Below are 12,676 nucleotides of genomic sequence, written 5' to 3'. Positions count from 1 at the left end.
AACACTTATTCCACTATGTTTCAAAGAATGACTATATTTAATGGAACATCACATGCTTCATTTGTGTTTTTCTTCAGTGAATATCCTGAGAGTAATTTTATGTGAAAAAAATATCTTAAAAAATGCAAACATTAACTTGTTTTTAAGCTTCAATGAAAAAAAAGTCTTTCATAACTCACTTGCCATGACATCCTTTAGACCACTGAATCGAAACAATGTGACCAAGATTAGTTTAGGTGTGGTTTTAATTAATATAAGTCCTTTAATTTAAACCGTTCGAAAATTCAGGGTCACTTAGAACTATCCCTATTTTTGAGGGGGTTTTTTCAATAATGATAACATTAAATGAATCAGAAATATAGTCTAGACATTGTTAATGTGGTAAATGACTACTCTAGCTGGAAACAGCTGATTTTTGATGGAATATCTACATAGGGGGACAGAGGAACATTTCCAGCAACCATCACTCCTGATGATTAGAAAACCCTTGTGTAATTATATTAGCACATGAAAAAAAGTGTGTGCGTGTGTGTGTGTGTGTGTGTGTGTGTGTGTATATATTGCAATGTAGTCATGCCAATCTGACTTTGCCTTTCAGTTTCCTTTGACCATGTTCTTAAGCTGCAAGTGTTTTATTTGATTTTTCAATGTCTGTATTGAAGTTTTGCTATCAAAAAAATAAATAAATAAAACTGTCTAAAGGCAGCTTGTCCTTTGGCGCCCTCTTGTGACGTGATTGTGCAATCGCGTGTTATTTTGCTTGATTTAAAAGGAAAATATAATTATAAAGCAAATGCTTAAAACGAAATTAAAAAAAATGAAAAGTGAGTTAATTAATCTAATTTGGGTCTTTTCTGTAATTAAGCTGTGTTTGTGTCCCGTCTGTCGCATGGCGGCGCTGTTTTATCGCCGCCCACCTTCACCGCATCGTGCTTGCAGAGTCTTCCGGATTGTCGTCGACCGTGTGAGAGTTCACAGGTTATGCAGAGGTCGTGTTGTGTGTTTTTCTCTCTGCAGCTCGTATTTTACCCACCGGGACTAGTGATGTGATGGCCTTCCTGACTCTGTTCATGAGGAGGCAGTTGCCGCAGGCCGTGAGCCACTACGCCCGGCTGGTGAAGCTGCCCGGGCCTCCCTCCGCCGGAGCCCCGCTCAGGAGGCTGCACGGCTCGGCCCGGCGGCGGGTCGTGGAGAAGGGTCCGTGGGGGAAGAACCGGGGGCCGGAGCCGCAGCAGCAGCAGCAGCAGTACCCGCTCACAGACCTGGACAAGGCGGACGCTCTGGTGGGTTCAGCCCCGGAGGAAAATGCTCGGTAGTCAGACCATGCAGGGAGCTTTTCCTGCTTCGGTGTTGCTGCTTTTTCTTTCATTTCTGCTATGAAGGAAGTGAAATGCAGAATGACAGATAAAAGACATTTTCTGGATTTAGTATTGCCAAATGTATTATCAAATAATCAAGTCTTTAATTTAATTTCTTCTTTCATTTTGTTTTTACAGATGCTGAGAAAGTCCCATGAAACAGGTAAATTCACTGGGCATATAAAGTTGATCCCAATATCGATAATTAATGGTCTTTTTTTTTTTTTTTTTTTAACTGACGTATCATTTATACAAACCCGTACGAAAAAGGTTTAAGTTGAATTTAGCAATTTAAGGCTATTTATTAAGGTACACGTGTAATAGTTAAATTGTAAGCACTGCAATGAATACCTACACACAAATACATAAGTGTACACATTGTCACATAACTAAAAAATAAATATCAATAACAGAATTATCTCATCTTGATATACTGTACAGAGGGTGATCAAGGTGGAGCTGCTGCACCACTGAGGTTTAGCTTACTTCAGGCTTACTTCAACACACTTTTGATTAAATTCTTTCCTTTGCACACCAACGTTATTTGTGTAAAGATAGAGCGTTACTGCTGCCACTGTTTAAGACTTTTCTCTTCTCGTTTCCTGTTTGGTTTCCTGCCACTCAGTGGTGACATGGCAGATGTTGTACCTGTAATGACTTGAAGAAGCCTTTAAAAAGTGGCTTGGTCATCATTAGTTGGGATTTTGGCCAGAGACTGAGAAGTACAAAGCAGCAGCACTGGATTCAAAAGTGCTCCAAACAGTGAGTCAAACATCCTGAAGCTATCAAATCAGCTGAAAATGTCACATATGAGCAATAGAGCCCAACTCATAAATGTTCTTGGCTGATGTATCAGTGTATACTCCAATATGAAAGCTTTATTCTAGAGAGCATAATACAGACAACAATGCTCGGGGTAATTTAGAAATAGTATCATTACATAGTATGTCCAGCAGATTGGCTCTGACTGTTTTCACTCCTCTCAGTACTGAGCGGCACATTTAGCAGCGTCCAAGCTGGATCTTCATGGTAAACTGCTCATCAGTTTGTGAAATACATTGCTAGAAAGTTAATAAATAATGACCCCATCCCTTTCCCTTTTCAGTGAAACTTAAATGCACGATTTACATAAAATAATGCCTGTTAGATTGATGTCAGAATTTTTTACTCGCTCCCTTAAATACACAATTTTTGGAGGACATTTCAAACTTGGGTTCACACGTGTTGCTCTCAGTTGTACATTTTACAAGTTGAAACAGTTAAAGTCCTCTCCAGTCATTGATTAAACCCCTAAAACTTCATCTCTGTGTTTCAGAAATACATTTTTACACGGTTTTTTCTATGAATATAATCCCTTCCTGCCTTACAGTAGCTTAAATGTAAACGTTTTGGTTCCTTTCAAATATGCAGAACTATGAAGTCCCTGCCTTTATCTCATCTCACTCTTCCCCAACCACTGCAGCTCAAGCACAACAGCTCACCTACAGCTGTGCTCAAACACTGTAAAACTACTCTACACTGCAAAATAGACAGTTGTCATATTGAAATAAGTGAGCTGTATATGTTTGAATAGGAAACCAGCTCTACACCCTGCAAGTTGCCAGGATTGTTTATTTCAGTTTGTTATTTATGAAACCCCATTTTGAGATGGTCATCAGTAAGCTGCAGTTTTAGGGCGGAAATACTCAGCCATGGTGTTAAATTCTTAATTCTTTCACGATGTGTCTTCCGGCACATTAAAAAACATCATATGGACAAGTTAAAGTAGAAAAAAAACACTTTTGACTCAAGGGTGTCTTTAAACTGTGGCCTCTTTTGTCTCCTTTAGTGATTCTGTATTGAGTTAGATGTTTAGTGTGTATTAAAAATGACACAATGCAGCAATAAGAGTGCAATGAAGCTACATTTCATAGTTTACAAGAAAGCAGCAAGGAACACAGCTGTGCAGTATGATTAAAATCAGCCTCACATTATAAAGTCTAATACAGCAGAGCTGCAATAAATCCTCAATTCATGAAGGTTATAGTGAAAGAAACTGTTTCGGAGAAGTATTGATTCAACTTTTCTCATTGTGAAGGACACAGTTTGCAATGCTGTTGAACCATATTGTGTTATACTGATGAGTGTTACTGTTATTTTGTCCAATCCTTTTATATCAGTGACTATAGGCTTCATAGTCAACATGAAGTTAAGTCTCTGAAATAGTTCCATGGAAGTTTATTGGAAGTCTGTCATGTTCATTAGTATTATCTAGGTGTACCTATTAAACTAGCAAAATAGTGCAGTGACATAAATGTATGCACAAATCACACATTAACGTAAAGTACTGATGCTTTTTGCACAGAACAGTGTTCCGCTCCTCTGCATTACATCAGAGAAAACATCTCACACGTGTAAAACAATAATAATATTGATTTATTAGTGTCAGGAGGCCGGAGCCTCAGGGCCAACGCAACACTTCAGCAAACACCGAATGACTGTATCACTGGCAGCATTCATGACCATACAATCACTTTACTCCGGTTTTTACAGAACTGAGTCAATGATTAAACATGAAAACTCACTATGATAGGATGTCTTCATTAGATAGTGTTTTTCAATCCAAAGCCTCTCCAAGCCCACACAATTTTTCACATTTAATTAGACCTTTTCTAGTAGTAGTAGTGAGTATATTGCAGTGCTTCTTAACAACTGTCCAAAACGAATGCACAAAGAAATTATTTTAAATGAAAAAAAGACTGAAAAGGCGAAGCTTTAGTTTATTATATCAACCTCTTCACATAACATATGCAAAACAGATGCAAAAACCAAACTTCTAGATGTATCACACACAATAATTATTATACCTCATTTTTAAAATTTGTTTCTCACCTTCATTTTTTGTTTTAAAGCTTAGTTAGTTAACTACATATTCTTAATTACTCGTTGCAACAATTCCACAATTTTACCAGTTTTTTTTTTCGTTTATCTGTCCATTTGTCCTTACTAACATAATTTTTCTCCTCAGTTCATACTGGCTCTCTAATTTCCTCAGAATCCTCTTCGTACTGAATGTGTTTAGCGCATGTTCCTCACTTTCATGCTAGTTTTGTTTAAATTAAATCATATCATAGGACCCATCAGACACTGACATTGTTCTCTTCTCATCATATTATCTCTATCTTTAGGATTTTCCTCTATCATTCCACTGAGCTTCAACCGTTATGGTGGAATTAGACAAACATTTCCTGCCTGTTCATTTTCATCTCTGATGGAGTGAACTAACCGGCCTCCTTCAGTTTTGTCTGATTCAACTTTAACACCTAAAATGACAATTTTTACCTGCAAACTCAGGGTCTCCAGGGTCCAGTCAGTTTGAAAGACAGGATTGGACTGACTTCACGTTCAGGGAATGTTATTCATTTATATTCTGGTTTTATAGTTGGCCAGCAGATAAGACAGGATGCTGTTTGGCTGCACTGAGTATTAGGACAAAGGTTATTGACAGTAAAATGTTTCATGAAACACTGTCTAATTTACACCTTTGTGTACTGTATTTGCTGTATTTACAGCCCAACCTCCACTGTTTCCTGTTCCACATGATTTTGGCCAAAGTACACGTAATCTTGCCAGGCAGATTTTTGGACTGATGGCACCATGAGCACAGATCTAATAAGAGTGAAAACATCTGTGGCTGTGCAGGGCCTTTAACTGACTGCTGTTCAGTCTGTCCAATGTACTTTTTTTAATTAAACCTGTAGTACAGAAAGAGAAACCTACAATTTAAATATGTCTCTTTCTTAATCTCTGCTTTATTGGCCTCATTTTTGCCCTGAGGTTTTGTTGTAGCTACTGCAGCTCTGACCTCAGGTTGCAATTATTGGGATGTGAGCACACTTCAGCCAATCAACACTTATAAAGACAAAGCTGGATTGTTCTAACACTTTCAAAGTCTTTCAAAGAAACTCCACTTCCTTTCTGTATTACGTTGTGGTACAACACTGTGCATCAACAATTAACACTCACAACAAACTTGTGTCTGAATATCTGTCTGTGTATTTAATTTTATCACTTTTCTGGGCTCAAAATCTGCCAAAATCACTATGGAGTGCAGAGTTGTGACATTCACATCTTTACATGGTTTAATATAAGGTTGTGTTGCATAGCCGTGACTGCATACTACTTCAAGTCTTAGAATTGCCAAATGTACTGAAGGGATCCGGATAAACTAAACAGGCTCTGAGGCCAATAATTAGACTGTGATGTGTACAGGTACAGTAAAGTGTGATTGATTCTGGCTCCCTGCACAGATCTTTCTGGTCAGTATTCTGTAACCTGCCAGCTGTTTATTTCTGGCTTTGACTGTTTTGCAGGATTCCTGTCATGGTTCAGAAACGGCCTGCTGGCGACTGGGATCGGAGTGATCGCATTCGTCCAGAGTGAAGTGGGACGAGAAGCAGGATATGGTACAGACGCAAACTTATTTTATATATATATACATAAAGCAGAGCTGCGAACTAGCACAACTCAGCTCAAGCTCTCAGGAGCTTGGGATTCAAAATCAGTGTCAAAGGGTTGCCGTGGTCCTAAATTCTTAAAAACTTGTGGTTTAAAGACAGATGAAATAAAGATGCTTTTTGGAAATTGATTTAAACTATACCATCTAAATGTGCGAAAACACCTGAGCTCCTTTTGTTCTAAAATCGAGTTTCTCAGAGAACCTTGTAATGAATATTTGCTTTGATGCAGCATCAGTTTTAAAATAAATAATAAATTTCACAAGGATTTCTGCAATTGACAAAAATTATTTCAAGTAAAAAGGAAGTGAAGGTCCTTGATTTGTAGTTGTAACCAATGTCATAGTTACATAAAATTCCAGATTAGGCCATTAAAATGTTATAAAACAAGACCTTCATTAAATTAATAAGTAGGCATTGATTGATATCTGATGGACATTAATGTTTGAAAAAGCAACAAGACAAAACTTACTACCTGTGGTGCTTAAACCAAGTGATGAGTGCTGTATTATTCATGCCCACTGTACCATTTCATGTGTTCTCAATGTAAAATCATGGGCACAGCTTGTATAACTTCTTTAAAATCTTTTTGAAGACCAGTAAATATTCTGCTTAATCTTTTATTTTCATCTGAATAATTAAGAGGATGAGTAGATCCAAACCTGCCTCCATCCCAGATTTAATTACAGCGAGGAAAATTAATTGGGTATCTACAATAATACCATGTCAATCTGTTTTTGCTCAGCCTTCTTCATCCTGGGAGGTGTGTGTGTGTCGTTTGGCGGCACCTCGTACATTGGCAGCCTCTTCGTCTTGCGGAGGATGATGCTGCTGTCTGTGCCAGCGCTGCTGCTCCAAGGAGCCGCGGTGGGCAGCGTCGCCCTCTTCTGGCTCTGCGCTGTGTCGCTCTACATCGGCCGGCTGGAGGTGGAGATCATCCACGAAGACGAGGAGGGGGAGGACGAGGAAGAGTGCCGGGAGTGCCGAGAGAGGCGCGAACACCGGGGCTACCGAGGCTCCAACGATAGCGAGGACAGTGACAGCAAAGGGCCAAACAAGTAGAGATCTTCCAGGAATGAAGAGTGGGAAGCTGTGTGTGTGTGTGTGTGTGTGTGCGCGTGCGTGCGTGTGTGCGTGTGCGTGTGTGCGCGCGCGCTGCTGATTCTGGGTTTCTCCTATTTGTATGTGTGTGGGTTTTTTTGTGCGTATGTGCAGCCTGTATGTTCATGTGCAGGCTGTGTGTGAGTCTGTAGTTACAAATATATCATCTATTGTTATAAAGATTATTATTATTTTTAAGGTGGTGGAGAAAGACTTTAAGACCTTTTGGAAAACTGGTCAGAAAAATTGCTGATAATTTGACTACATTCACACTACACTGGTGAATAAATCATCTTTTTTTGTAAGATTTCTTACGAGTAAATGCTGCCTCCCTATCTGAAAATTATATAGTTTTTTTTTTTTTTTTTAAAGTTATTTTTTACATTATCGGTTCTGCAAAGACTCACTGAGAACATAATTTGTTCAATCATCACTACGCCATATGCAATCATTTCTAGGCCTCTGTTCTCAACCACGCTGTTTGTCTTACCGGTGTAACTTAGTGTAATAGAGCACTTGAAGGTTTCGAAAAATCTTAAAATAAAACAAGCCACTTGCGATATGCTGTGAGATGTTGAAACAATGGACATACAGTGTGTACATTTCAGGTCTGTCTTTTTTTTTTATTTTAATTTTTTTTAAACAAAATCATTGAGGGCTTAGAATAGCTTTTTACAGAGTTTTTTCCAGTTTCATAAGGGCAATAGCACTTTTGTCAGCTTTTGTTTGTCATTATAGGAACTCTAGACTATTTTTTCTGTGATTATGTATTTTGCTCTGTATTGTTCATACTCATGTACAGTACCAAACTGCAACCAGAAACCCATGTGAGTTATCACTTTAATTGCTGTTGTAATGGATGTAAAGAGTAGTTGATAGAGCAGTTGATGATATTGAGTTTCTGTGCGGATATGGGGTTCACTATCATTATTTTGTTTTTTGCACCACTTTCAATGCAGCCTACTGTATGTACAGTAATAAAGCAAGAAGAAATCTGTGCTGAAACAAAGTCAAAGCTTCAGTGTTTGTGCTTTTATCACTCCTCCAAGAGATCTTTATATATGTGCTGTGAGATAATTGGCAGGAAATATAATTTTCCTTAGCATTTTGGGTGATAATTACGGTGTGGTTCAGTCAAAAAGACAGGAGCCACTTAAATAGACTATTACATAGAGTTTACATCATTGAATAACACAACACCTTAAAGAAATTTCTTTTTGTGACTACCTTTCCAATGCATTTTTCCACCTCATTTGATGCAAACCACTTATATTGAGATCATTAGTCCAAGCGTAAAATAATACATGCAGCAGTCCCACATCTGCTGGGGTTTAATAGTGTCCAGTAGTTTTTTGGGAATTAGAGTAACTCTAAATTTGTCAGGAAAGTTGCACCACTACAGCACAACTGAGGTGGATTCTTAATTGTGACCTGGCCTTAATCAGTTTATATTGTGCTTACATGCTGCATATGCCTCAATAAATTTGCATTTAATCAAAATAAATGACACATGGTTGCAATGAGTTTTTTTCCTGCATAGACACACTTTTTTCTTATTGTTGATTTTGGGGCATGTAATAAAGATCCTGTTCAGGGATTTAGGGAGAATTTACTGGAATAAGCTTTCCTTTTCACATGTAAGAAATGGCAATACAGACATTTGGATGGGCTGCAGAGTGGCTTGGTGGTTAGCACTTTTGCCTTGCAGCTACAAGATCCCTGGTTTGCGTCTCAGCCTTCCCGGGATCTTTCTGCATAGAGTTTGCATGTTCTCCCTGTGTATGCATATGTTTTCTCCGGGTTCTCCGGCAGTCCAAAAATATGCTCAGGTTAATTGATAATTGATAATTCTAAATTGTCTGTAGGTGTGAATGTGGTTGTTTGTCTCTATGTGCAGCCCTGTGATAGTCTGATTTGTCCAGGGTCACCCCTGCCTTCACCTAAAGTCAGCTGGGATAGACTCCAGCCCTCTAGCCCCACGGCCCTAATGAGGATTTAGCGGTGTATAGATCAGGGGTCACCAACCTTTTTGAACCTGAGAGCAACTTCAAGGGTACTGAGTAGTATGAAGGGCACCTTGTTTGATACAAACTTCCTCAATAGCAAACTTGCACCATCATCTTTTAATAATAACAACAATGAAAATAATAATATGTAAAGAGACTGTCTGATCACATTTACGTTAATTATTCCTATAATAATTATTAACAATGATTTCCACAACAATGATGATAGGAGAAACACACACACACACACACACACACACACATACACACACACACACACACACACATACATATATATATATATATATGAAATTTTCTGTAAATATCTTTCTTGGCAGTTTTGTATGAATCAGCATATTTGCAGCATTTTGTTCAAAATCACACCAGTTACATTTCTGTGCAAATTATCACTTTTAACATTTTTAGGAAATCATTAACTGTCATCAAATCATGCTTCATTTGTACAAACCACTACCTTTGTAACATTTTTGAACAATTCTTGAACTCTGTCCCATGTTGGTACAAATTATCAGTTATGTAAGAAAAAAATCAACTCTTTCACATTTTGAAATGAATCTTATCACATTAGTACTAATCACCAGCATTTTTCACCAGCATTGCAACATTTTTAACAGATCATAACAACAAATCATTAAATGTTTTCAACAAATTATTTTTCACACTTTTGTGTAATGACACGGTGTTTTTAATGACAACATGTTACCTCTTTCTTTGTCTGTAAATGTGTGTTAGTGGGAAGCCTGGCATTGCAGAGCTTATCATGTCTTACCTTTACCTTGCAGCTCACAGTTCAGATGGTTCAGTTTCCCAGTGATGTCCGTTAAAAATACAAGGTCAAGAATCCACTCAGTGTCCTCAAGCAGCGAGATGTCTTCCCCTTTGGATTGCATCAACTCTTTGATTTCGGCCAACAGTGACAAAAAACGCTGTAAACCTGGTCTCCTGCTGATCCATGGGGTTTCTGTGTGTAGTAACAGGTCACCATGTTCAGCCGGCAGCTCCTCCAGCAGCACCTTCAATGTCCTGGTTGTCTGGCTTTGGAGCCATTTATGATCTTCACGACACGAGTCATCACGTGATCAAATCCGGCCTCTTTTGTACATACATCTGTCCTGCTGGTGAATGATGCAGTGGTAATGTAGGAATGTTGGGAAGTCTGGATCATCTCTGCATCGTACAATGAAGCCTGCATGGCGACCCGTCATGGAGGAGCCCCATCTGTCGTCACTGAAACAAGCGTTTCTAATGGTACATTTTTCTCCACGAAGAAACTTTTCGCCGCGTTGTAGACGTCAAAGCTGCCTCCCGGGCTTTTCCTGTCCGTAGTGCGCATCCAGTCTATGTGCGCTAGCAGGTGGCTAGTTAGCATGGAAGCTTTGTAGCGGCTAAAGTAGATTCTCTCCACATTGTGCCGCTTTGCCGACGCAATAGTCGCCCCGCAAATAGGACACATACATTTATCTTTCACTGTCGTGAAAAAAACTCTTTCTCCCAATCATCGTAAAAATAGTGTTTTCTGTTTCGCTTTTCTGCCATGTTTTGGGGGTAAAAACCACATCTAGCTTCCCAAAGTGTCTGTGCCCGGACGCTTCAGCAGTGACGTCCTGGTTTGACATGCGCAGTGAACTTTGACTCGGACATGGTCAAAGTTCATTTACACCGAAGACATTTTTGTTTTTAGAAAAAATTATAATAAATATTGTAATTTGAAATATGGCTCAATGTAACTATTTTTGAGTAAAAAAGAACAGCAACTGTAATTTTTTATAAAGAATTTCATGGTGACTAGTGTTATTTTTAGAACATGGTGCAGGCAACTCACATGGTCTCTGGGGCAACCAGGCGCCCGCAGGCACCGTGTTGGCTACCCCTGGTATAGATAATGGATGGAATGGACATTTGGATCATATGAAATGGGTTCAACTCCTAATTTTAAGTTTTTATTTTTCATTTTAAGACTTTTGAGCATAACAACATTACATATTCTAACTTGCGATATTTTGACTTGAAATTTATCAGCTGAATTGTGCAGCTAAGAGTTTTTGAAGAAGTAGAATCAGCATATTAGCAGACTTCCCAGCATTACACTGTTTTAGAGTTAAAATTCTCCAGAGAGCCTTTCATTGAAATTAAGAGAAACCTCTTCATGACGAAAAATAACAGCCATTTTGATGCATGTTGAATTGAGTCATTTACACAGTTATGACAACATTCCTCACTGTGGTGAAGGGTTGTATTGAATTCACACTTGTACATTTATAATGTAACAAAGTTAAATGGAGTAGTATCACATGTTGTCTAGGTGCTGACACTCATATATAATGGCTTCACTAGATACAGCTGTTTATTATTTTTTTCATGTCAAATAAAAGACTGACTTGAAACTGAGAAAATGCAACCAAAAAGATATCCTGTACATACTGTCAGTGGGACTCATAAGGCGACTTTGAGCTAATAAATCAACTTTTAATTTCAATTAACTAATTTTTTAAAGACAGCAGGGAAGTTTTAAAGAACTTCAGATGGTCCACAGCATGCATGTATAAAGTAGAGGGTCAATAGGGACATCCTAACTGGTTAATCTGGCACACACTTAGATAAAGCTTAACATTTTTCTAGCAGTCAGAGATTTCACATTTTGTTTATTCAGTTAACTGTTCTCTTTCATTTTCAGAAAGTTTATATTTCCCAAGGTATTAAGGCAGTTTCAGAGCCTTCTTACACTGCCAGCAGTAAAATTGTGCATAATGAATCTCTCCTTTCTGTCTTTATTTTGGCCTAAACATCATCCATAGTGGGTCTAAAAATACTGGAATTAGCTTATAAAATACCCACCACATGTACATTTTAAATTGAGGAACGTCAGCTTTCCCAAATGTGTTAAAACTACTGAATTCCCACAGACACGGGGACATGAAGAAGATTTAACAACACACACTCCGAAATTAAATACTAGTACACTCTCATGAAAAATGAGAACAAAGTGCAAATATCTCTTTCCTGGATCATAAGGAATCAGCTTTACCACATTACCAGCGCTTTAAAGGCCTCTACCTGTAACTAAAGACCTCATAAGGAGTTGTCATATTTTTCTGGAATATACAAACAAGGGCTGGTCTGAAGTGTAAGTGCTGTCAGAGTCAGTAGTTGCTCTCCCTACAGCAAGAGTCAAAAGATGTACAAACTGTCCGCACACGCTTGCTGTACATGAATAATTTTTATAATGAGCTGCTCATCTGTGAGCATGTATGAATATATGAACTGAGGCGAGCAGCATGTGGTTGTGTGTGTGTGTGTGTGTGTGTGTGTGTGTGTGCGTGTGTGTGTGTATGTGTGGGAGTGTTGGCGATGGGGGGCTTTGTCTGTGATAACTATCGCTGACTGGGTTAGGGCGAAGGTCTGTGATATCTCCCAGCCATCGACACACAGTGCTGCTGTTGAGACTCACCTCAGAGTCACCCTCTCTTCCTCACCCTCCTCCTCCTCCTCCACTCTTCCTCTCCTCCCGCCTCTCCTTCGCTTGAATCCCAGGGCGTCTCAGTGCAGTTGTGTTTCACATGCAGGGTGTGACTGGATGGCTGCTGCAGTGTGACCACCACCACCTCCTCAGCCTCGAGCCCCTCTCGGCTCCTCAGATCCTCTTCTACTCTTTTCACCCTTGAGTCCTCTCTTTCTGGACTCCTCCTCACGTTCG

The 12,676-nt window shown here is 39.0% G+C and overlaps 1 protein-coding gene across 1 annotated transcript; it reads left to right on the top strand.

The window, feature by feature from the left end:
* The first annotated feature begins 940 nt into the window (after nucleotides 1-940).
* Nucleotides 941-8,455, top strand: tmem160 (transmembrane protein 160). Its single transcript, XM_023285626.3, has 4 exons — nucleotides 941-1,283; nucleotides 1,497-1,521; nucleotides 5,711-5,803; nucleotides 6,600-8,455. The coding sequence occupies exons 1-4, from the start codon at nucleotides 1,050-1,052 to the stop codon at nucleotides 6,914-6,916; spliced, it is 669 nt and encodes a 222-aa protein (XP_023141394.2). The 5' UTR covers nucleotides 941-1,049; the 3' UTR covers nucleotides 6,917-8,455.
* The last annotated feature ends 4,221 nt before the right edge of the window (nucleotides 8,456-12,676 follow it).

Source organism: Amphiprion ocellaris, chromosome 7 (assembly GCF_022539595.1).
Source record: "Amphiprion ocellaris isolate individual 3 ecotype Okinawa chromosome 7, ASM2253959v1, whole genome shotgun sequence".
NCBI lineage: Eukaryota > Metazoa > Chordata > Actinopteri > Pomacentridae > Amphiprion > Amphiprion ocellaris.
This window is presented reverse-complemented; position numbering and strand designations above follow the sequence as displayed.